This window comes from Aphidius gifuensis, linkage group LG2 (assembly GCF_014905175.1).
Source record: "Aphidius gifuensis isolate YNYX2018 linkage group LG2, ASM1490517v1, whole genome shotgun sequence".
Classification (NCBI taxonomy): Eukaryota; Metazoa; Arthropoda; class Insecta; order Hymenoptera; family Braconidae; genus Aphidius; species Aphidius gifuensis.
In genome coordinates, this window is record NC_057789.1 from 3,129,116 (window position 1) to 3,156,451 (window position 27,336).

General features: G+C 22.3%; 1 protein-coding gene across 2 annotated transcripts in view; it reads right to left on the bottom strand.

Annotated features, from left to right (window-relative positions):
* The window catches only part of LOC122848341 (neurotrimin-like), a 75,981-nt gene that overhangs the window by 14,838 nt on the left and 33,807 nt on the right, over positions 1–27,336 (bottom strand). For both annotated transcript variants that reach the window (XM_044146338.1, XM_044146337.1), the window contains 2 exons: positions 10,552–10,646; positions 3,187–3,394 (listed from right to left, as the gene is read on the bottom strand). In XM_044146338.1, coding sequence (XP_044002273.1) covers positions 3,187–3,394; positions 10,552–10,646 — 303 coding nt within the window. The remainder of the gene's footprint in view (positions 1–3,186; positions 3,395–10,551; positions 10,647–27,336) is intronic.

A 27,336-nucleotide genomic window follows, 5' to 3' on the forward strand; every position in this document is an offset into this window, starting at 1 on the left:
AAGATGAAATTTTCCAAATATTCTATAGTTAATTATATCCTCATAATAAATACAAAAATATATATTTCAAATAGACGAATAAAAAAAAAAAAATTATTTTTAATTTAAAAAAATAATATCATTAGCAAAAAAAATAAAAATATCAAGATTATTTTTTGTTTATTTTCTTTTCTAGAGTATTCACCACATCCTGTTAGTAAATAAAAAGTTTTTTGAATTTTTATAATAATGAAAAATTGCTGTTCAATTCAACCAACCAAGAAAAATAAAAACTTTTTATTTAAATTTTTTTTATTCTCTTCTTTTGCTATGTATTATAGGTTAAAGAATATTTTTTTATTTTTTTATATAGAAGGATAATAAAATTATAAAAATGCTGGACAATTGGACAATATTTTAGCTGATCTTGTTATCAAACTAAACTTGTAGTTGTATTGACTATGCAATTTTTTTCTTGGCATATTTGAACTGCTATTTTGCTAGCAGCTATTTTAGAAATAAAATAATTCGAACGATTGCATGGCGAACAATTGATTAGCCAAATGGAGACAATTCACTTGTGTCACACAACACAGATTGCACAATTTTTTTACAAGCTAAAGTAAAAAATAAATAAATGAAAACAAAGTGTCCAAGCATGTATCTGAATGTATCAATTTCAACAGAATAACTTTTGCACTCTCTTCTGTACTCCTTCTTATGTTTAAATGAAATAAAAAAAAAAAACAAAAGTTCCAACCAAATCATGCGTTATTTTTTGGATAAAAAAACAATATAAAAATCATATATCAATACAGTTGACTCAATATAAACTTATAACACTCTTATCTTGACACAAACTAAATAAATTTTCATTCTAAAAAAAAAAAATAAAAAAACTATTTTGTCTTGGCTAAGTTATTAATAAAATTTGTTGAGTAAAAAATAGTTTCAATCCTTTGATATATCAGCATGAATTCACGGAAGAAAAGAAAAGAAAAGAACAAAAAAATTCTAAAAGAACAAAGTCGAAAATTAATTTTTTTTTTTTTTTCCACTTCTTTTCAACATGCTCTAAAGCTCGGTGATTTCCATTTTTTTATTTTTTTATTTCTAACATTATGGTTAATCTAAAAAATTTTGTAAAAGAATTTTTTGTTTTTCTTTTTAAATATATTAAAAATTAAATAAATGTATGATTGTTTGTATTTTAAATATTTAATTTTTCCTACTTAGTTAAAAATAAATTTTAAAATAATTTTAAATATATATTCTTAGCTTAAATTTTTGCATCGTTGTATTTATCTCTGTTATACTTGGACTATTCATTATAAAAATAAAAAAATAAATAAAAACCATCAAGCCCAAAAGATGCAAGAAAGCACAATCTCAAGGCTTTTTTATTTTCTTAATATCACCTATATAGTTTACACAAAAAAAAAAAAAAAAAAAAGAAACAAAGTACTTGCTCGTCTTAGTGTTATATTCTGCATTCTCTCTCAACCTTGCCATTACTTAACTTGTAATATTATAAAATATACGCAATTTGGAGCACCACAAATATGAGGCTGGTTTTGGTGTTGAGATTGGAGTATGAAAATCTTACTCGATTTACCACACCTGCACACAAGATGTAATCACCACGCCTTATGTTATATACACATACGAAAAATAAAATAAAAAAAAAAAGCACCCAGTCGCTTGTCAGCTTTAAAAACGTAAAATTCATGGTATCTCATATATTTATCGTTGACTATCCGTTTTTCGTTAGCTAACGAGCTTGAAAAAAATATCAAGAAAAAAAAAAAAGCTTTATACCGACCCCATTTATCGAAGCTTTTTAACAATCTCTTTTCGGGAAAAAGAAATATTGTAATTTTTCATTTTTACATTTTAACATTCAATTGATGAAAATACATTTGACCTGGAAAGCCAAAAGGTATATAATTATAATTTTAAGACATTTAAACAATACAGTCTTAATTTAAAGCACACGTCGATCATCTTTTACTAAATATTAAAATTGAATGATTAAATAATTCAATAAAAAATAAAAATGAATGATAAAAATTAATTCGATGATTAAAATATAAAATAATAATAATAAATGTCATTTGATTATTGTTAATTAAAAGAAAAATAAACTATGAAAATTCTTTATGAGCAATAAATAATTTTGAGTTAACAAAATTTAAAGTTTGCATGTTTGGTTTACCATCTATTCCATTGCATTTGAATAGTCACAGAGAAAAGACCACCAATCACGCTTGAAATATTTTACTAAAACACTCTGACCAAAGCAGTTATGTGTCGCAAGTTGTTATAAACTTATTTAACATATATACAATGTAATATATGTATATATACATTGCAAAATATAATTGGAAGTTTTGTATGATGAGTTGGTAAATTGCCAGAAAATAAGGTCCGTTAGTTATACAAATAACAAACATAAATAATTTAATAATTTAAATAATAAAAATGATGAAAGAAAATTATGTACACATATTTTTAAATTAGTTCAAGTGATATTTAAAATTCACGTGGACACAATTATTTGTTTAATTATTTATATACAAAATACAGTTGAGAAATTGAAAAATTAAAATTTAATTTTACAAGTTGACAGGATAGTGCTGCTGACTACTTAGATATATCGAACTGTAAAGTGTATAGATTCCCTTGTGGAATAACATTGACATTTATTTACTTTTTTTTTTTTACAGATTGGAGTATGACTTGGATATGAATTTATCCAGTATAAAAACGTGAGGTTTTTTTAACTGTAAAAAAAAACAGATGAAAAAATACACTGACCGTAAAGATGTTTATTGCTACGTCCATATATAGGATAACAAATATTTTTTTCAAATCTATTTATTTATTTATCTATTTTTATAGGTATTTATTTATTTACTGATCTATCATCGTATTTACTCATCAGTTTATATTTATTAAAAAATTAAAATTGCAAGAGCCATTTGGTCCTAAGCATGTGTGTTTTTTTTCCAGTAAAAAATACTTCAAGTTTAAATCCCTGTTGTCTCTTTAACTTTGTTTCTATGTTATATTATTGATTTAAAAATTTTATATACATATTGTCATTTTATTTTGTTGGAAATATTTTCACATAAAATTCAAAGAATAAAATGGTAAATTGATATTTTTAGAATGAAAGAAATTATGAGAATTTTTAGAGGTACATACCAACAACATCTAGGACACCAGTTTGACTTTTCATAGGATCTGTATTGATTTGGCACATGTAACCACCACGATCAGTTGGTCGAACCTCACGTATATGTAGAAACCATGTTCTATGCTCGCTGTGACTAACACCAATTCTATGATTTTTTGTTATCACGTGACTGGCAATTGTTAATATTGTTTGAGTGTCAATTCGTAACCATGCAACCTGGAAAATAAAAATTTAAATAATTTATACTTGACAATATAATAATTGATTTTTTAATTTTATAATTTCATTTAGTTTCTATTTTTATAATACTATGTCAATTTATTTTACGAATAAATTTCATATCAATCACTGAAGATGACATTTATTTTGCTAAAATGTATTTCGAAATAGATTATTGGAAAATGTATTTTATTTTTTATTCATAAATAGTTGGAAGTTTTTTTTTTTCAAATAGTACTTGAAATGTTCTGACTGATGAAAATAACTAGCTAATGAAAATAGTAACGAGCTAAATTTAAATTTTCATAATTTATTAAAATATTTTAGATTTCATTGAAAATCCAAGCTGTAATTTAGTTTTGAAGTTGTCAGTTTTTTTTTTTTATTTGATTCATTAATTTTTAATTTTTATATATTTATTTGATATAAATATATTTATTGAATTTCATTAATGCAAAATAATGAAAATATAATCCTTGAATATTAAAATTACGTATTATTGATAAAATAATTTAAATTATAAATTAAATAAAGTTAATTTATTATTTCTTGTTTTATCATTCAATTTATTTTATTTGATTTATGTTTTAATTATTTGAGTTTATCATTTAAAAATGTTTGTTTTATAACTGGAAATTTTGAAAACCCAGCACGAACCTTTTCTATTCAATGTGTACTTTATTTATGTTTAAAATTTGTTTTTTATTTTTCGATTTCAACACAGAAACTTGTGCTCGTGTGTCATACAGAGAAAATTGTGTAATTCACACTCATTAATAGAGTTGATATCGTTTCACATATAATATTATTAATAGCGAGTAAATATACTGTGAAATAAAATAGTGTGTACTCAACATCTGTAGTAATACAATTTTGTCCAACTTTTACAACTTGTTTTGAGTCTCTATACATCATGATAACTTAAATAAAACTTTAAAATTGAAAAGCATCAATTGACTCAAATAGATCTAATAAAAATTATTTCTCAACACAATTTTCAAACATTAAAATTCAACTTTATAAATAACTTTATTGAATTTATTTTTTACAAATGAAATATAAATATTTAATTTCAAATTGATAAATTAATTTTTAATATTTTTGGAAAGCTATATTTTTGTGGAAAAACTAATATAAAAATAATTTAATTATTTTTTATTTTACAATATTTTAATTATTAATTAAAAATATTCATTCAGTTTTTTTGTAATATACATAATTTACAAGTACTTATTTTTTTAATGCTATTTTAAATGAAATAATAATTATTAAAATGACAATATTAATTGGAAATATATTTTTTTCATATTTTATTGTTATTCTGCCATCAACAACTTTGTATATATTTGAAAAAAAAGAGCAATGTTTTAATTACTACACTTATTCGTTTACATTTTTTAGTTGAGAGATAGACTCGTGGGGACAGTAATAACGAACATTTTATGTAAATATTTTCCACACTCATTTATATATAAATATACGAAAAAAAAAAAACATCAACCTTTTAATTAACTATTTTATATTTTCTTCATAGAAAATAAGAACTTATTTTTTTATTTTTTAAACTTGATGTTTACTTGTTAACTGATTACTACAAATTTCAAGATATAAAAAAAATAAAAATAAATAAAACACACTTAAGTAAACTTAAATAAACTTGAAAAAACTTAATTAGTTGACATTAATATAGTTAATTCAAAATATTTATTAAAAACTTAACTTGTTTATTAAAAAATATACAGATATTTTATCTAAAAATTAACGTGTTATAATGATGAATATATATTTTAAATATGATAGCCAGAGTGTATCATTTTTGCATGTATTTATTACACAGAAAATGACATCCAATAAATATTATAATAAATAAATAATTCATAAATACAACGGATGACTCTTGGTTTCCAATGAAAATATATTTTAATATTTTTAAAAACTTTTCGTTATTGATTTTATCATAATAATACATTTCTTTTTTTTTTTTTTCATTCAAGTATAAATATTGTAAATACAAATACCCTTAAATCCGGATTTTCGAATGTCCTTTTGCGGTTGATTTCAACTTTTAAATCCGACGTTGCTATACAAGCTGAGCCTTACCAAAAGAACCATGTATATTTTTATTTAAAAAAATATATTTTAATCATTAAAAATATATTTTTATATTTACTAAAATATATAATATTCATATAATAATATCTAAAAGCTTTATGCTCGTTTGTAAAAAATAAATGTAATTTTATAATATTGGCTATCACAATTTCAAATAAAATAATATGCACTTTGTAGATTTTGTGTTATCTCATAAAAATATAGCTCGTATCAACTGAATACTTATTTTAATTATAAAATAGATATATGCATACAAGTTTGAAACACCACAACTGGACCAATAAAATTTTAAATTAAAATTCAAACGAGTTGAGGGTAGTAGCGATATTACGAGAGAAGTTAAAGACCAAAAGTAACAATGTAAACCACTGTGACAACTTCAGTGTCTCATCGTATTATACATAATATAACCACATGAATAGTCACAAAGTCGTGCCGGTATTGTTAATGTCACGAATGTATACATGAACACGTATATTTAACACCTATACATCTTCTCATAATTTTACGTATATACGAAAAAAAAAAAATATATAAAAAAGTCAAGAACATAAGATGATAGCCCCAAGATAAAAAGTCATCTTCATTGTGTATGTATATGTAGACACTATATTATATACTTAAGTTTGTAAATTTGACATCACTCAACATGGATATAAAACTTGTACGTAAAGTTGTGCTTTATTTTACCAAACTATCGAAGTTTAGTTTAAACTTTTTTTATATGTTCATAAAGCAGTTTATATATTGATAATTAGGCTATATGTGTGACTCACTAATGTTCAATATAAAAATATAGTCATATTGTCGCATTAAAAATAATAAAAACGTAATTGCCATATTTGAAATTTTTTTTTTTCTTCATTTCACAAGATTTTATCGAAAAATTTAAATAATTTAATTATAAAAAAAAGATAAATATCGATAAATTATAAATAATTTTTTTTTTTTTAATTTATTAAATAATAGTCAATTTAATAATTAAATTATTAATTAATAATTTTTATTTATTTATTTATTGAAATTATTTAAATTTTAAAAGATGAAAAAAAATTGGAATTTATTAATTATTTTAAAAAGCCATACATATTTATAAGCATTAGTGGTAAAATTTTTACATGAAAATACTTTTACTATTATCATTATTAATAATTTATTATTATTATATTTTAGCAATTTTTTGAAATTAATTTTTTTCTTTTGTTGTGTCAATTCTTTTGAAGCCTAGCTTTTTCAAAAACTTGTGTTTCTTTAGCTTCAATACAGCGATACAAAAAATTGAAAATATTTTTTTTAAAATTGTCTATAATGTTTTCTATCAATATATCAAATACTGAATATTCATTTTTCATTTATTTCTGATGGACGTACATAGATAAATTTATATACAATACATAGCAGTAGTTATAAATCGATAGTATTCGTATTTTTAGAAAAAATTTATTTTGAGGATCATCGGTGTGATGGAATTGCATGAATGCAGCAAAACTAATGCCAAGTGTTCATGTCTTCTTTTATATTTAAAATAGACAAAAAAAAAAATAATAAATATATACAAAAGTATATACATGCGTCTTCAGGAAATATATTATATACGAGTAAATTCTTTTGGCATATTTTCCATCGCCAAAAGGTGAATATTGCCTTCAGTATTATTATGAACGTCTTTTTCATATACGTTCAAGGATTTTCATTTCTCAATAAATACATATGAAAAAAAAAAATAAAAAAATGTATACAGTATTGAGTACAGTATTGCTCTTTGAGTCATCTAAAAAAGTATATTTTATTCGTGAAATTGAAAAAAAAAAAAGAAAAAATATATATAAAAGTAATAAAAAATAATAAAAACTGAATATTTTTATTTTTAAAAATTTTATACATCGTGGAATATACATATACGTTTTATATCATGTTCAAGTTATAAAAGCATAGCTGTATAGTGCATAACTAATTCATATAGGAAATAAAGATAGAATGTGAAATTTTCAAGGCGTTGTATATGAAAAACACATAACGTTGAATTTGTCCGAAACACTTGCCACACCGGTCAATCCCTATATATATTATTCTCGCATGTTTCGCGTAATATCGAATGAGAATTTAAACTGTGGTGAGCGTGCAACGAACCCTTATAACCACATACTACACCAACTCAAAGAAAAAAACCGATAGAGCACGTTTGTACGTGGCAAATAAGCAAGTTATCGTTACGTTTTTAATGAATACCCGCGTCATTATAACATTTGAATATTAATCCAAAGATCGCGAATACCAAATGTTCAAGTGGTTTGTATAGTGGTTGATTAAGTTAGACTGGTAATTTTATATGCCAAGAAGGCAACGACATATGATGCCCTTTAACATTTTACTTAGTTAAACGATAGTGAAGGATAGATATATGAAACATACAATTTTCAACGATTCAATGTGATGGAGCTTGCAGTTTAACTAACCAAAAAGGTGAATCATAATTCATCATCAATATGTGCTTAACGTCTTGATATATTACCATGTAACTTTAGTATAAATTGACTTGTTTTATATTAAAACTTATCATCGACAAAGACTTGATTTTAAATTTATTAAACATTTATTATTTTATTTTTTTTTATAATTTTAAGCTTGCGCGGAATCTCGAGAGAAGAACAAACTGGTTAAAATTATAATCAAGTTTTCTTTTAGCAATAATTTAATCTAAAATGTAGATACCTCATAAGTGCCATGACCTACTAACGAGATTGTCAAACACTACGATTGTTAAATTTTTAAAGAAAATGAAAAGAAATTTAAAAAAAAGTAATAAGTAAAATAAAAAAATTTTTTTTTTTTTTTTTTAGAAAGTACAAAAGATGATTTTAAATGCTTGGTTATTATTCAAATTCATTATTTAATTAAATCTCTAACTTGAGAAATTTTTTTTATATATCAAGTGAAGAATAATGGTCGCACATTTACGGTAAATACAAATTGAAATGTAATTTTTTTTTAATTAGCAAAGAAATAATAATGTAAAATATGAATTAAATTTTTTTTTTGGATTAAATGAGTCAACAAGCGCGTCAAGTGAGTTCAAGTTAACTGATATGTGCTTGGCCACTAAACAAACAAATAATTTATTTTTTACATTTACAAGTATGTGTTTGCATAAAAGTATACGGAAAAAAAAAAAAAAAGCTCAATCTAAAATTACTATGCTCAGTAATTGTAGTGTATATTGTTGTATATTCAAAACAATAGAACAAATCTGTATACTTTATAGTAAATAATAAACAAAACCTAAATCAAGTTGATTTTATTTTTAAAAAATTAATACGGTAATTTAACAGGAGGACATTTACGGTTGATTAAGTAGTTAGTATCAAGGTGCAGGCTGGCAATTGGAAAAATAATTTTAAAAAATGTCAATGAGTATTGATAAAATAAAAAAATACACCTAGTTTTATAAATAAATAAATAAATAATAATTATTTATAATTGTAAAATTTTGTTATCTAAATGTTTAAACAGTTGAATAAAAATTTTAAACTTTATCTTTTGTTAAAAATTATATACAATGCTGCATAGTAATTTCAACAATAAATTAGAAATAATGATAAAAAAAATATATATCAATTTTAATTAAATTTTTTAAAACTTTTTAGTATTATTATTATTACTGTATGAGCATCATTATTTTTATTGTGTATTTTTTCTTTGTACAATGTATAATGCATAAATATTTAGTAAAAAAATGTGTAAAGTTTAACTCAGTATCTACTCAAAAATCGATCAATCACAAACTGGTGAATTCATTGAAGAAGCTATTGCCCGAGGGAGTAAAGCTAACTTGCATCAATTGAATGAGATAAAGGAGTTTTTGGTATCTGCCTTTTGTGAAAAAATAAAAATAAAAAAATAAATATATAAAAATAAATCCAAGCGAAATAGCAATTCACGAGGAAAATTTGATGTTATCTGAGTTACTGTAGAGTGGTTTTTTATTTTTAGTTATTCGTCTTTTTTTTTCTTTTATTATATATGTGAAATTTTTTTATTTTATCTGTTATGTTGAATCTATAGATTTATCTCAAACAACTTATAGGATGCATGATGTATTGAATTGATTATATATCCTGACATTGATGGTCACTCAATCCTGTGGTATTATCAGCACAAAATTGCTGAACATAATACAAACAATTGAAAACAAAATTTCAGGTAAATATTGTGAGCCAATTTTTTTTATTTTTATTTTGTTTGAGTAATGGTTGTTTTTATCAGTCATCAATAATACTTGTTATTTATTTATTGTATTTTTTTTTCGTCTAATTGACTTGTGGATTTTGACACATTGTAATTTTTTTTCTTTGAACAAGATTTCTTCAGAATATGAATTTTACTTTTTTTTTTTTCTTATTTTGCGATATTTAATTGAATTATTATGTACTTCGGATAAACTCATTTATTATTAATTTTTATTCTATTATATTATTAGCACTTGTTTGATTAATTTTTCATTTTTTATTCCTTTTTTATTCGAGCCACGAAATTGTATAGGCAACTCAACAGCAGCTGTCAATATAAAATCTGGATATCCTATTTGATTTTAAATTTATTTTTCTAGTTTTTGTTTTGCTTGAAAACTCTAGCTATGATTTGATTTTTTTTTTATGTCATTTTCTATTTACACGCTGAAAAATCTATATAAGTTTATTTTTTAAATAAAAAATTGAATTTTAGCTTGGATTGAAAATAAAAAAATTAGAAATTTTTTTTTTTTTTCATAAAATTGTAGTAGAAGTGAGGTTTGAAATATTAATATTTTTCTTATCAAGTTGCTATTATTATCATTGTATATTTAGTTGACAAAAGAAAATTCAATTTAACCACAAAATAAAATAAAATTTCTCATTTTTTTTGAATAATTTTTGAGAATTAAACTATGAAGATTAATTTTTGCATAGATAATAAAATTGTAAAATTATTTGTCAATAATTATGAGCGACTAAAAAATGTGACTAATAATTATAATTAAATTTAAAACTGTTTTTTTTTATTACCTTGTATTGTCCTAGATTTTGTACGACACATGACAAAACTGCCTCACGTCCAACCGATGCAGTGACATTTGTTATAGGCTCTTTAAAGTTAGGATCTAAAATAAAAACAAAAAAAATATAAATTAAAAATACAAAAATAATTTAAAATTCAAGTTTTATTAAATTATATTCAAAACAATTATTATTTGCCACTATAAAAAAAAACATTAGTGGTATTTGAATAAATTTCATTCGAAATTTGATTCGTTAAAAAATAAATGACTCACTAGTCGTCATCAATTAATGAATCATTATTTTAAAATACAAATTTTCAATCGATTAGTCTACAAATTCGTGTTCACCCGATTAAAAATATACTTAATACATTTGAATAAAAAATAATCATCGATGTGAGCATACCAATCATAAATTAATGCAAAAAAAAAAAAAATTTAAAAATGGAAATTATCTATATAAAGAACATTTCATCGCACTTGCAAGTTGGTTTACGAATATTTTCATAATAGGGTCATGAGGGACCTATAATTTTATCAAATTCATTTGGCGGCATTTTTAAAACACCCGAGGGAAATTCTACATTAATAAAAATAACCTTTATCTATTTGAAAATACCACAATCGATTTATGCTCTACGTACATAGTGAAACAAAGTTGTGTAAAATATACATTTAGACACTTAAAAAAATCACAAACCGTGTGTCAACATAAATTTAAAAATATTCAAGTACCAAAAGACACTGTCATCACGTCGTCATTCAAAATAATTCAATTATTTTTTTTCAAATAATATAATTCAAATTCATAAAAACTAAAAATATAAATATTTTTTAGATGTAATAATTTTTTAAATAAATTGTGACCTTCATGTGTAACATTCACGGTAAAATCTGTGTAAATTGAATATATTTTTTTTTTAATATTAAGTATGTATATATTTGATATTAAAAAAAAAAAAAAAACAGACTACCAGGTTTTACACATTTCTCATTTCTGTAGACTTTTCATTAAAAGATTGTATGATAATCCAAACCTCATCCGCTTTGACTTTTTCGTTATCTCTTATTTTCATTTCCCTTTCAAAATATACATATATTTTTACACTATTTAAACTAATTCAAAGGTTGTTATCCTTCAAAAAATATACGTAATTTTTTTGTACTTATTTTATGCAATAAATTAAATAATACGTTGAGATGGATTTTAGAAGTTTTTGATAATCAATAAGTAGTGTTTGATTATTTTGGGGTTTTTCTTACTGTGTATACATTTGTCGGATTCGTGAATGGATTTGTAATATACAAACGTCAATCAAGATAAGTGACAAGGGTGTATACACACTGACAATTGATTAACGTCATGTGATAGTATATCGAGTTACCTCATGGGATTTCACATGAATATTATTACGTAAAAAATATTTTTTGAATTTTATTTATCAATGTGAATAAGATATATCAGTAGTGAATTTATAAAATCAATATTCATCAATACAACCAACAGAATAATTACATTTTAACAAAATTCAATCAGTGAAATTATAATCTTATGAAATTTGTAATTTTTTAAGTATTTCTTTACTAAAAAATGAGCGACACAGGAAATTTAGTCTTGATTTGGTTACAATCAAAGTATTTGGAAAAAAAATATGAATAATTTATGTTGATCAGTGTAACGGATGAAATATTTTTATCTCGATATCATTAAATAATTAAAAACGATAATTCTATGAAATATTAATTTTACAAGTGATTTCAATTAGATCTGAGTGCCCAGAAATCATTTGAAAATCTAAGAAGAAATAAATTTAAGTAAAATCAATCAGTAAAGTTTGCAGAATAATTTTATTTCGATGAAATAATATTTTTTTTTCAGTAAAAAAATATAAATTTTAATGCCAGATTTAATATTTAATTTAAGTTACAATAACTAATTTTATCAATCAATTTTAAATATTCTGCAGATAAAACAAAAATTTTATTGTTTAAAAAAACATTTGAATAATATCTTGTTGTCTTTGAAATAAAAAAAAAAATAATAAAACTGTCACCATTATGGCTGTCTATATAAAAATTAAAATTTATACAAAACTACTGAAAAATAAAACAGTATTTAAGAAATTTATTCCATCATATTCCATCATTTTGACAGAAAATGCCACATTGAAATTTAACATTTATGGCTAGAAATTGAAATATATATATATTTATTTAACTTTATCCATATGACAATCTCGATTTCCGATTTATTTTATGATCTGGAAAAATATATAATGCGTGCAGCACATAGTCAATACAATACAACAAAAAACTTCTCACACCAAATCCAACAGTATGATATCTGCGGCCTCAATACATTATTTATTTATTTTATTTATCCGAGGATATGCAATACAATGACGAATTTATAGGAAAAAAAAAAAAATTGATTGTTTGTTTGATACTTTATGTGAGTGCAAAGTTAAAACGTTGGTATATTTTTTAAAATATTTTTTATAACAATCTATATAAAAGAAAAAAAAAAAACTTTTCTCACGAATTCTTTTTATAAATTTAAGTGTAAAATTTTGTATAATACTATATAAATACTTAATTTATACTTTCAATAAATAAAATTAATGAAAATCAATTTAATATTGAATATTAAAATTTTACATTTAAATAAAATCAATATAGGCTTTTGAAGAAAGCTATTATATTTTTTTTCCAATCAAGCTTAAAAAAAAAAAATTTATACATGAAATATTTACTCAAATTTTTTTTATATCAACTTTTATTATATATAAAAAAAAAAATGATAGTTTTATATTAAAATACATAGTTTGTTAAGTAAAGTATACTATTACAGTATATAAATTTAAATCTTTATATATGTTATATTCATAAGTCTTTAACAAGTGCTCACTAGTTTCAAGCTCAGTAATAAGATCAACAACTTGCAACCAACTTGTCTTCTTGATGCTATAAAAGTCAAAGGGCAAGTGAACTTAAAGACAAGAAATATTCTTCAATTATTATACATGCAATCAGCTTGATATTTTTTTTTTATTTTTTAACTTAACTATTAAATTATTATTTGTCTTTCAAATAAATAATTTAACTATTTTTTATTATCAAAACTTTGACATAACTTTTCGTGCTTTTTTTTTACCTACTAGTTATAAAAAAATATAACTTTTTAAATTATTTAATATTATTAAAAATAATAATTTAATAATTAAATTTCAAGTTATGTATAAACATCATTAACAAATTAATTATTTATCACAGTAAAAATGGAAAAATACTGAGGTATGTTTATGATGGTAGATGAAAGTGTAAAAAAAAAGTGAAGAAAAATAAATAAATAAAACTTTGGCACTATGGTCGATGTGCAATGATGACACACATCCCAAGTTGATACGGGTAAAGGATAATATAAGTTGCAATGATACCACATGAATGTTTAGTACTTATTCGACCACGTAAAGTCATAAAACGTGGATGCCCTGGAGCCATACGACATTTAGTATATACAAGTGACAGTGACTCAATGTGCTTGCCAATGTACGAGTATATGAATGTGTATTACTGAACAAACACAGTAATTTATATATATATATTTATAAAACAAAGGGTCAAAAAACTATATACGTTGATGCTTGCCCGTGGCTTAGTGATATAAAACGTGATGAAGGAAAATAAATACTTTGAAGAAAAATTTACACTTGTTTTTTATTTTTTAAAAACTAATATACAATAAACAATAAAGTCAAATTGGTCTTTTTAATTATTATCAAGTGAAAAAAATATAGGATATATTTTATTATAATTATTAATTAATTATTATTATGAAAAAATGGTTGACTAAGAATTTTTAATAAATTTTCTGCAGTTGGGTTGGATTATTAGGTGGAGTAATTAATTAGTAATTTTATTATTTTTTTTTTTTTATTGAAGTGTGTAAAAAGATGTAAATTTTTTTTTTTTTGATGATTTCAATTTGTCATGATAGGCTAGCTTGTTTATTTTGTGCAATTAAAAAATTGAAATAATTATTGTAGACAAAAAAATTAATTTACTAAAAGCAAACTGGTGGGGAATTTTGTTGAATAAATAAAATGAATTGAATAACTTTAATTAATAAAATCTAAAAATTCAATAGAAATTTATTTATTTAAAAAAATAAATAAAATATATTTAAAATTTTTAAATGTAATTTATATATTTATTTTAAAAAATATAATTTAAATGTATTTCATTTTTTTCATTTGAGTTTTTCTACTATTTTTTAGTTGAAAAAAAAAAATATCTAAATTAATGTTTTTTTAGTCGTTTAGGTATTGGATTTCTGATGATTGAGAAACGTGACATATGACTGAGGCTAGATCATCAGTATTTGTTTTATTGGGTTAGAAACAAGAGACCGTATTCAATTGTATATATATAAAGCAACTCTAATGGTTTTGCTAGTAAATCTCTGTCGGTTTCAATGTGACAAATAAACATGCATTTATATATTTATTTATCCTTTTGAATATCCTAGAAACAGGTAATCCTATAAAAAATAAATCTTTATTGTAACATTTTAAATACTATTTACAAAAAAAAAAAAAAAAACATTTTATAAGTTCTTTTGAGTGCATGAAAAATAAGCTCTTTTTCCATTATTTGTTTTCTTTTATTTAAAGTATATTTTTTATTATTTATTCAAGTTTTTTTTCTTTGTAAAAAATACTAAAGTGAACATATTACTGTGAGACATAATTTTAAATATATATTGTTAAGCAAATATTTATAAATATTAAATTTTTTCTTTTTCCATACAAGTTGGTAGTCTGAAACTTTAACCACAAGCACACTGATAAATTATCTTGTGGTTGAATCTTTTGTGGCTTCTAAAAGTATCACCTTGCAAAAATCAATGAAGCTTTGTTGAAAAACTCAAGTTGATTATTTTTTTTTATATTTTTTCTACGATAAATGCGAATTTTACTGTCATCGATTGGCTATAATATGCTTTACAGAAAAAAAAAAAACATGATTTTATATTATCCTAACAAATAACACGTCGACAAGTAAATTGTGAATGACACGGATATTTTTATTACCTACAAAATCAGTTAGTAATAATTTCCTATCTATCATATATATAATTCACTTGTAATTTTTTTTTTTCATATTTTTTTTCAAGTATATAAAATTATGCTCAACAATATATTCGACATGTGGCATCGTCATCAAAATTTTCCTGGGAAATTGAGCTACTCGGATTCACGAAAATAATAATAATAATAATAGTAAAAAAAAAAAAAGGCAGAAGAGGAAAAAAATTGTCAACAAGCTGCTTCAACCTATTGACTCTACACCATTATGGTACATATCTGTGGGTACAAATGAAACTACCGAAAGAGTATATTACGAGAAGGGCAAACATGGTTGTTATCACGGCACTGTGATAAGTGAGAGAGTTTTCAACCATCGAGGTGCATTAGTCAAGTACATGCTACACTTGAACAATAATCAAGTTTTTTTTTTTTTTTTTTACAGCATTGCTCAGACTACATTACAACAAAAATAATAATACATTATTTGAATAAAGCAGAGATTTTAATTTATTATTATTATTTCAAGAGTTAATGTAAAAACAATATGATGTCTGTTATATAACATTTTAAAATGTATTTTATTATAATTAATTATTATTATTAAAAAATACTTGACTTTGAATTTTCATATTTTCTGCAGTTGGGTTGAATTATTAGGTGTAGTAATTAATTAGTTATTTTATTATTATTTTTATTGAAATGTGTAAAAAGATGTAAATTTTTTTTGATGATTTAAATTTGTCATGATGAGCTAGCTAATTGCAAAATGAGCAAGCTAGCTTGTTTATTTTGTGCAATTAAAAAATTGATATAATTATTGTAGAAAAAAAATTAATTTAATAAGAGACATTGGTTTAGAATTTTGTTGAATAAATAAAATGATGAAAATTTGATGAATTAAATATTACATGTCAATGTTTATAAGTATTGAAATAAAAAATTCAATAAAAAGTCGAATAAAATTCAAAATAATGAAATTTTTTAGAGAAAAAAAATTAAATAATTTTTATTTGAATTTTGTATGAATTATGGAATGATAAAAAAAATATGTATTTGAGTTGAGAATAAAATTTCAACAAGAGAAAATATATGTTGAAAAAAAAATAAAATATATCTAATAAGTTAGAATACTATAATTGGATAGTTAGTGTCCGGTACGTTATATTCCTTGGAAAAATTCAACAGAGTACTACTACTACTACCGGAACCGGATATCAGAGAACGTCTACTGTAAAAAGTTTTTTGTTACTGATGTTTATTATGGTCGTATATTGTATCTATACATTTTACAAAAGACATGCAATTATATTTTTTTTTCTCATTATCATATATATATGTATAAATATCGTTGTCAAAAATTTTTTAAAAATTTACTATTATTATATTAATGAATGTTTATATTTTTATCTTGCATTGTGTCTGTTTAAATGTCAACTTATCGTTTGTTAAATTTTAATTGTTGACCTCAAAAATAACAACAAAAAATTAATAAATAGAATAAAAAATGTCTATAGACTTGAGAACAAATAATTTTATATTTTAAATTGTTTTTTTTTTACTTGTTATTATCAAGGTCAACTTATGAAATTGATCACAAAAATAAATTGGCATTTAAATTATTCTGATGCAAAAAAAATCAGACGAAAAAGTTTATTTATATAAATTAACCAGCCAAATTTATATACCTTTTATATTTTTTCTATTTCTGAAAGTAAAAAAAAAAATTGATTTTTAATTTGATATCACCCTTCAGCTGAGTTCAAACATTACAAATAATTAAAAAAATAAATTACTTTAAAAAGTACACGATTTATATTACAAAACAATTGACAAAAAATTTTTCAAAAGAAATTTCAATAATACATTTATCAATTTTACAAAAAAGCACTCAAATATAAAAACACTTGCGATTGTTTATATTTATTGTGACGATATTGTATAGAAAATAATAAAATAAATATCACAATTATTTTTTTATTTATTATATAAATATAATACCATGTATTTTATTAAAAAAATAAATAAAATGTATGACAGACCCTTTGATTATTTGTTGAATTAATTAATCTTGTGCAATTTACAACTGTTGATATTAAATACAAATTTAACTATACAACGTATTTATATTGATCATTGACAAATATAAAAAAATATATTTTGTATACATGAAATGCCGAATTGATTTTGGATTAAATTTTCGTATGTTATAGCACGATAATTAGCAATGGGTACATGTTACTATCCATACAAATGTGAATTTTGTAAAACATTCATTTGGAGATTATTTTACAGTATGACAGTATATAGTTTGTTGAATACATACAAAAAAGGTAAATTGTCATGATGTTAATCTGTGAATGTATATTTATCAATTAAATCAACAAGATATTTAATTTAAATACCAAAATTTAATCATCAAAAAAATTAATAAAATTAATATATTTTTTTTTTTAAAATAATTCTACTGATTAAAAAAAACTTTTAAGATGATTAATTTTCTTTTTTAAATTACAGTTGTATTACTGATACATCGGATATTTAATTTTGATAATAATAATTTGTTTTTTAATTAAATTTCTTTAAAAAGAAAAAAGTAGTAATGAAAAAAAATAAAATTTTTAATAAATTATATTTAAGTTTGTGAAATTTTTAATTTAATTTCAACACAAAAAATTGAGAAAATTTTTATCTTTTTGTTAAATTTAATGATGAGTGTTTTAAAAAATTTTTCAAGGTATTATTATCATTGGAAAATCATTGTACTTATTTATGTCGTATCTGCAGAGGCAATGTTCAATTATTCACAGTGTCATAATCATACAATTCGAGTAAGGATGTACATTTTGCTTACAGCATACAAAGCCGGATACAAAACGGAAGTTTCACTATTTTCAGATTAAATAGGAAAGACGGAAATATCATTAGACAGGTATCAATTTGATATACTGATAGAGATAATTATCAATTAAATTGATCAACAAATTATCATCGACAACACGCTAATAATTAATCATATTGATACAACAAATATTCGATAATTATTATTCAAATTTAATTGAACGATTTAACACAAAAATTATATTGATTTACTGATAATATATATTTGTCATCATTTTTATCTATCTATGTTTTACAAATAATCAATTTTTAATTTTTTTTTCCAACTGGTACTAAATGGTATTTTTTTTTTTCATTATTCATTATTTTTTTTTTTTTTATAAAAATAACAACACAAAATAATACAATGGAAAAAAAAAATATATCGTGTATGATGTTTTTAATCTATTTTAAAATAATGAATATTTTTATTTTTTTTATTTTACATGGAATGCTTGGTTATGTAACCAATAACGCATCCGATCAAAAATTTTAAAATAAATTGGCTTTAAATATTCAATTGATTTAGAATTAAAAAAAAAAATTATCAATAATTCAAAAGCGTACAGGCTGGTGGAAAAAAAGGTTATAAAAATTTTTGAGTAATAAGCTGAATTTATCGTTAATATTTTAATAAAAATTATTTGAATATTTAATGGGGTGGAGTAAAAATAATACAAAAGAGTTTATTGTATTAAAAATTTTCGAGGAATTATCACGTTTTTTTTGAAATTTCTATATTTGGATTTTTATTTTATTGCTGAGGACTTTGTAATAATTTTATGGGAAAAATATAGACACCAATATCAATCAGTATACAATGATTGAAAATTGTTTGCTATTTCAATTTTGTTATTTTTTTTAAAGCTTATAAACTAAAATAACTCGGATTAATTATCACCAGTTTATTATCATAATAACACCAGCCAATTATCAATTAATGATTTTTTTTTTTTTATTAAATGTCAATGACCGAGAACAATTATCTGATTGATTCTAAAATAATAGGTCATTGTTTGTATTATTAATATTTTTCCAAATAAAATCATGTCTAAATTGTAATTACGTGTTTTTTTTATTATCACAAAAAAAAAAATTAAAATATAAAAATTAAAAAAGATTATGAAAAAAAATTGCTGCTTATTAAAATTGAGTTTGTGTAATTTTTTTTTTAATACAATTCACAATTTTTAATGGATGTATTATTATACTTTTTTTTTATTATTACTATCAGATAATAAAAAAAAAAAAAAAATTATTGTTAAAATTGAACCAATTAAAATTTAAGATTAAATATTTGAATAAATATTTTTTGTTGTAATTTTTATGGTTTTTTTTTATTGAAAAAAAATTAAATGAGATGATTTATTTATTTTTAGTAATAAAATAATTAAATAAGATTTTTTTATGACAAATGTAACCAGTGAAAAGTAAAGATAAATATATTATTATGTATTTTTTTTTAAATTGTCCTTACTCCTTGGTGATTTTTTCATCAAGAAAAAGTAAAATTGTCGCGTGAGGATTATTAGCTTATAAGTTTAATAACTGAAACAATCACCTTTGGTCTGATTATAGTGTGAGAGTTCAACTATATACGTCACAATTAAATTTAACAACTGTTCTGAATGTATCATTATTATTTGCATGGCCAGAATGGCACGATACAAAAATAACTTTGTGGTCAGTGATATTTGTTATTCTCAGTTATTTTTGTATCTTCTTTTTTTTGAAAAAAAAAATTTTTATAAAAGTTATTACGTAAAGTTATTTATTAAAATAATTTATCATAATTTTGTGATATTCTTTCAACTATATAAAATTATCAGAAATAAATAAAAATTACGTTAATCACTTTAAACATATTTTTGGAGTTGCATAAATAATAAAATATAAATAATTATTTTAATTCTGATAATAGATCATTTGTAAAAATTAATTTCAATCATATCACTTATCTTTATTTAATTATTTAAATCGATGCAAAATTTTGATAAAGAAAAATTGATGAAAAATAAAAATAATTTAAAGTTAATAAATGAAATTGTAATTTTCATTGTAAAAATTAATTATGAAAAATTAAAAAACAATAAAATAGTAAAAAGAAAAAATTTAATTTTCATTATAAATTTTTATGCTTAATGAAAAGCCTTTTATTAATTTTTGGCTTTTCATTTTTATTGTTATTTTTTTATATACAATATGAATTGTAGTACCTCAAAATAACTTGTGAAAGCAACTAACGAGCAACAGTGTCCACGCAGTCACCATATACAACGTCAAAAGTGTCCTACGTCTTCATTATTTTTATTGATTGACGCTGATTGTCGTCATACCGGATGAAAAACGAACATTCTTGGTAAAAAAATGGCAAAACACGATTGGATACTTTTGTAAAAAAAAAAATATATTTTCAATTTTTTTTTTCTTTGTAGTTTCACTTCAATGCCTTAATTATAACTTTTTAACTCAATCAAAAGAAAATAAATAAATACAAAAACAAAAAAGACATATTTATTAATTAAATCATTATTATTGTCATTTATTTTTTTAAATTAAAAATAAATAAAAATTTATAAATATCAGCAAAATTAGGTCGTTGCAAAATTACGTTATTTTAAAAAGTTTATGTACATAAAATTATAATGAATTTTTAAATAGACAATTTGTTTTATGAGATGTTGAAAAACAATGAAAAAATATATGAAAAGATATTCTTCAAGTGAAAGGATATAATAATTATTTTCATATATTTTTTATCTTTGAATACTTAATAGTTGACTAAAATAACTGTTTGAGAAACATTGATTTATTCAAATAAATTAAACACTTGACTATATTCTCAGATTTTCTTTGTGTCTCATTCAAAATGATGTCATATTTATAATGACATATCTTTTCTACATAGGGCATTCTCAATATGACAAATAATTTCAAAGATAAAAATAAAATATATCAGTTTCAATAAGATCTAGATATCTTTGAATAATATATTATTGTCTAGACGAATTTCATGATAAATCATAAAGAAAATTAATCATTTTTATAACAACAATTATTTAAAGAAAAAAGTAAAAGTAATTTTTTAAAAGAAAAAAGTAAAATAAATATAAAAAAAAAAAAAAAGATACAACTGTTGAAAAATTTGTCAAAATTTATGAGAACCTCGAGATTTTCAAATTAAGTTTCACTAAGACAACGAGCAAGTTGTTGTGCACTATGAACATGATGAAAATTTTGTATCTTTATATATGCTATAGATATAGTTCACGGGATAGTACCATCAGGTGTGCATTTATTTTATGAGTATGACACAAATATACATGCTAAAACGACAACCATCCAAATGAAGTACTTCATACAAAACTCAAGTACTGTAAATGATAAATGATTTTAGTTTAAAAATTTATTATAAAGAGGAAAAAAAAATGAATTGAAGTTTTTTTTTTCCAATTAGGATTAATATTAAATGAGCATGAAATTATTTTGATGTAAAATTAAATATTATATTTGGAGAAATATAAATGTCAAAATTTAACAATGGATGACTGAATTTTCTGTATCAGCGATATGTTGTAATATAATTAATCGCAGTGTCAAATATTCAATTAGTTTGAAAATCACAATAATCACATGCTGTAAATTATAAATATATAAACGTCTAGAGTTTAATTATCAGCGAAAATAAATTTATGGATCGATGCTTGCATATTGAAAGATAAATGATATGCTGAAAAACAATTTTTTTTTTTTTATAATTTATTTAATTTTTTTCACGTTAAGAATGTCTTCTGATGTTATGATAACTATTTCACTGTAATTTTTGGTTCTATTATTATCGTTTGAGTATTAAAAACTTTTTGATTTATTTTATATAAATTTAACAAAATTTTTTTAATACTATTTTTAATTTTTTAGAAAGAATAAAACGTCATAAAATTTGTTATCATTAAAAACTAAATGCCCTTTGATGTACTGAAATTTTAACAAAAATGAATTTAAAAATAAAATGTTAATTTAATTTTCTTTTAAATTAATTTTTAATTTAACACATTTTAATTTTTAATACTGATTGTGTGACACATTTTTTTCAAGTGTCAAATTTGAGCTAAATGTGGATAAATAAAAACTGAAATGAATATATTTTAAAAATGAAAAAAAATATAAATAAAACAATCTTGTTAATAAAAGCCATTAATTAGGATTAATTAAATTTTATACTGACTAAATTATTTATTTAATTTATCAAATTACTATTTAATAAAATATGTATTGCTTAAATTGTACGAGCTTGCGAATCGTGTCATGTTATTTATTGTGTCTCAAGTTTCAATTAATTTGGTTTTTATTTATTGATTTTTAATCTGATTTAAAAATCTATAAACTGTTTAATTTAAAATACAAAATTATTCTTCAAAGTTATATGAAATATTGAATGTAAAAATATTTTTTAAAAAACTACAAAAAATAAATAAAAAATTGAAAATAACTTGTTAGGTTGAACGGCCCAACATGGTAGCAACTTTACTATTGCAATATATTGCAATATGACATTATGCACCATACTCAGAGTATGACAGGGTATTATCCCCACGCAGTTTTAGATTTCCATATTGCGGTAACGTGATATTACATGAAAATCGAGGGTATAATTATGAATTCACGATTAAACGTCTGGTTGCTGTACAAGTACAGAGAAAAAAACTAAATAAAAAAAAAAAAATATAAATAATATATAAAAACCATATTTACTTTTTATTTAAATTTTTAAATTAATATTTCTTTTTACAATAAAAAAAAATGAATTGTCTGTATTGTCAATGGATTTAAAAGTAATTTAAAAATAAAAAATAACATTATACAAAATGCTTTATTATATTATTTAAATTATTTTTTTTTTTAATAAACAATTGCATTTAAAAATAATTACACATTGATAAAAATTAATGTCGAGTTATTTCCTTTTTCTTTTCTATATTATTTGTTTATTTATCAAAACAGCACATGCGCATCTAAAAATTTATTCTGATTGTACAGCCCCACGACAGTAACTGCCAATTCGTAGTTTTTTGATTTTACCTCAGGCACATGCAGGTATACACATATATAATTTTAGTAACATTGAGGCACTCTAACGTCACGCATGCAGTCTAGTACAGTAAATATATACTGATTTTGAAAACGATAGTTAACGTGAAATCTCAGAAAATATGTATACAGACTTGAAAACATTTTTTTTTATTTTTACCAACATTTTTAAAAACTTGAAAACAAAAATTGCTGACAAATTAATAACACACATATCATGTTATTTATATTTTATTATGTATTTTATTATTATAAAAATATTTATAAATTTACCAAGAATTATTTTATTATAGATATTTGAAAAAAAAATATATGATTGGCAGACACGAGTCGATACATGTTATTTTTCAGTAGTAATATCGAAATTACTTTGGTGAAATATATACCTATTATTTATATAGTCATGCATGTATAGAAAAAAAAAAAATATAATACAGAAAAGTTGAATAAAAAATTGGTGTTTATAATAAAGAAGCTTTTTAGATATAAAATACGGCTATACATTTCAATATAGAAAAACAGGTTGTGCCTCAAAGGCACCATCAATGTGTTCCCGAGGGTGCAATTTTCGGCTGGTGAAGAGAAAAAAACTGCGAGAGAGAGAGAGACGAGAAAATGAACCAAAGCAAAGGGTCAACGGTGCGTATCATGGGCAGTTTTTGACTATGCAATAAGATACGATCCCGACCTTTTTGGCCTGGTTGATCCAGCATTGCAATCTACATAATACCAGCTTTCTCGTTATGCACGTATTTAACTTCAACGCGGTTTGCCCTTTTTATTAGTTTTTTTTTTTTTTTCTAGAGAGTTTATAGCAAGATGGGTCAATCATAATATACTTTGACCAGCTGAAAGAAAAAGCCACTTTGAATTTTGTTTTTTGTGAAGGGTGAATTCTATTAAACTGACTGCTCTTTATTGTAAATGATGTACGACACATTATGGGTATATTATACAAATGGCTAAATACATTTTATAGTAGTCAAAATTTCACCCTGAATGAAAATGTTTCAGTCAAAATAATTTGAAAAAAAATATAATCTTTTTATAATGATAAATTTCAATTAAAAATACTTTTCATCTTATGATTATCTAGTACATAATTTATTTTTTAGATTTAAATTTTGTATTTCACAAATCACCCAATTTTTGTAATTTTTTTTTGCAAGTATGTGGTTAGCTGTTACGAGGTCGTAACTCGAAGCTATATAACGCGTAAAACTTATTAAGTTTGTGAAAGACGCATAAGACTACATAAAGGTTAAAACTCGAAATACTAAAATGAGTATTATATAAAATGAGTATAACGATACGAAATAGAGGGCATCTTGTTAACTAAGCATTACAAAAAAAAAAAAAAACAAAAAAAAGAAATTGCTGACCAATCTAGCACTTCACTCGACTACGTGACACATTTATATCGTGACAATCGGCACAACTCCCCTGACTGTTTTCTGATAACGTGTATACATTGAGTATATATATATATACAAAACTATTTTCTGGATAGTCTTGCTTTAACAAACAAAACTGGACAAGTGAGTCGAGCCCTTTTGTGTCCTCCTACATTTTGAACGTGCTAAACGAGAAATCGTCCTTTGGGCTCAATTAATCCACGATCGTCTTTGCTGCTGTTTCAGCTAATCTGTATGGTTTACAAGATGAATTGGTAAATTTGATTTTGATTATTGTGTTATACAAGTGGATTGTTTGGATAATACGTTAACTTGATTAACAAGTGATTGCTTCGTTTGCCTTTTTTTATTTTTAGAAAAATAAATAGAAGCTTATAAAGACACTCTATAGATTTCAATTATTTTATTTTTTTTTTCTTTTATTAAATAAATTTTTAGCAAGACAATTGATTTATCAATTTTTAAAAAAAATTCATTAGCCAATTGTTTTATTTTTATTATTATTATAAACACGCAAATACAAATAAAATTTGAGACTGAAAATTTTATTTTTATACAGCCCATAAATTTATTTAATTGGACTTGGAAATACAAGGTCATTAGACAACAGGGCTGTTTTTATTTCTATTATAAAAAGAAGAAAAAAAAATATATAACTTTTGAAATAACTCAATATAAGGTCTTTTTATTATTTTTTTTTTTTTATGGGAATATAAACCATCTGGCTTATTTTGCAAAGAATTTGAAACTCTGTATTATTTTATATATTATAAAAGATACCGAAGCGAGACGAGATGAAATTTCAAAATGTCATTTGAATAGTATTTCTGTTTCACTTTGGTTTTTCATTTATTACATGTATTTTTATTATTATCAGTAACACAAAGTGCAGACTCAAAGATACAATTATGTTACATTTATTATTATATGAATTTACAGAATGTATTTATCGAAATGAAATTACAAGCGGAAAATAAAAATAAATAAAAAATTGTTTATCAACTGCGAAAGACAGTTGCTACTCAGATACATATATTTTTTTTCTGCATTTGAAAAGAAAAATTAATAATTTTTTCTCAACAGAAATATAAGAATATATATTTTTTTTTTTCAATTACTAGACATTTTCTACAATCTTTATTCTTTGGAGCGTGTGTTTTTGTCATGCTCATAATTAATCAAAAGAAATTCAACTGTCAAATTTTTAAATTAACATAAAATTAAATTCAAAGATTAAAATACTTTCATCAAATTAATTAATCAATTGTTTGCTGTGAAATATAAAAATTTAAATATAGAATTTTAAGAAGATAATAAAATTAATTAACCAATGAAAGAGAAAATAAAATTTTCCATTTTTTCTGTATCCCAAAAAAACGAAGATAAAAAAAAAAAACAACGTCCAATTTGTTCGATATAAATAACCTACAATATTCAAAAATAAAAAACAAAATATCACAAATTTTAAATATATAACATTTTCTAGCCAAACAGTAATACATTATTTTTGATTGTTCGATTTATCAAAATAAGTATCAATAAACTAGTTTATCTAAAACTGCGAGTCAATAATTTAAAAAAAAAAAACATATACATTTTTATAAATATTTGTTTTAAAAATTTTCAAGAAACCACGTTAGTGTTTACTTAAAGAAGTATAAAAGAATATATAATAGTGATTGAGTTCTATGAAAATTGTTTATAGCCAACTGCCAAGTATAGTGCTCTAGTACTTGAGGCGGCAGACTGACCGGCGGCTGCCACGACTATTGAATTATTAATCCTACCGCGTCTATTCGTACATTGCGCCCACCAAGTCGCACATGAATCTAACATATTCATATATATATGTTACTGTATCGCTATTGACATTCATTTCCAAGAAAACCTTCATACTTTCTCTGTACTTTTTATTATTTTTATATATTATATTTATATATTTTATTAATCCTTATACAAACTACATTTCACGATTTGAATATCCATATTTATAGCCAATGAGTTTAAGGTTACAATAAATAGCCATTTCTGCGAAAAAAAAAAAAAAAAATTGAAATAAAGCATTCATTTATTCAGTAATCCAGACAACTGTCTACTCGATATAAAAATTGCCAAATCAAATTGCAATTAATCTCTAAAAAAAAAAAAATCTATCACCAAGAAAAAATAAAATTCCGAGTAATTAATAATAAAAATAGCTAATCAATCTATTAATTAATAACATCAACTAATTATCCAATTTATTACATTTATTATATTTAAAAAATGTATATAATTAGAAAAAAAAATTATAATAATTCAATAAATATCAAAGTATGATAA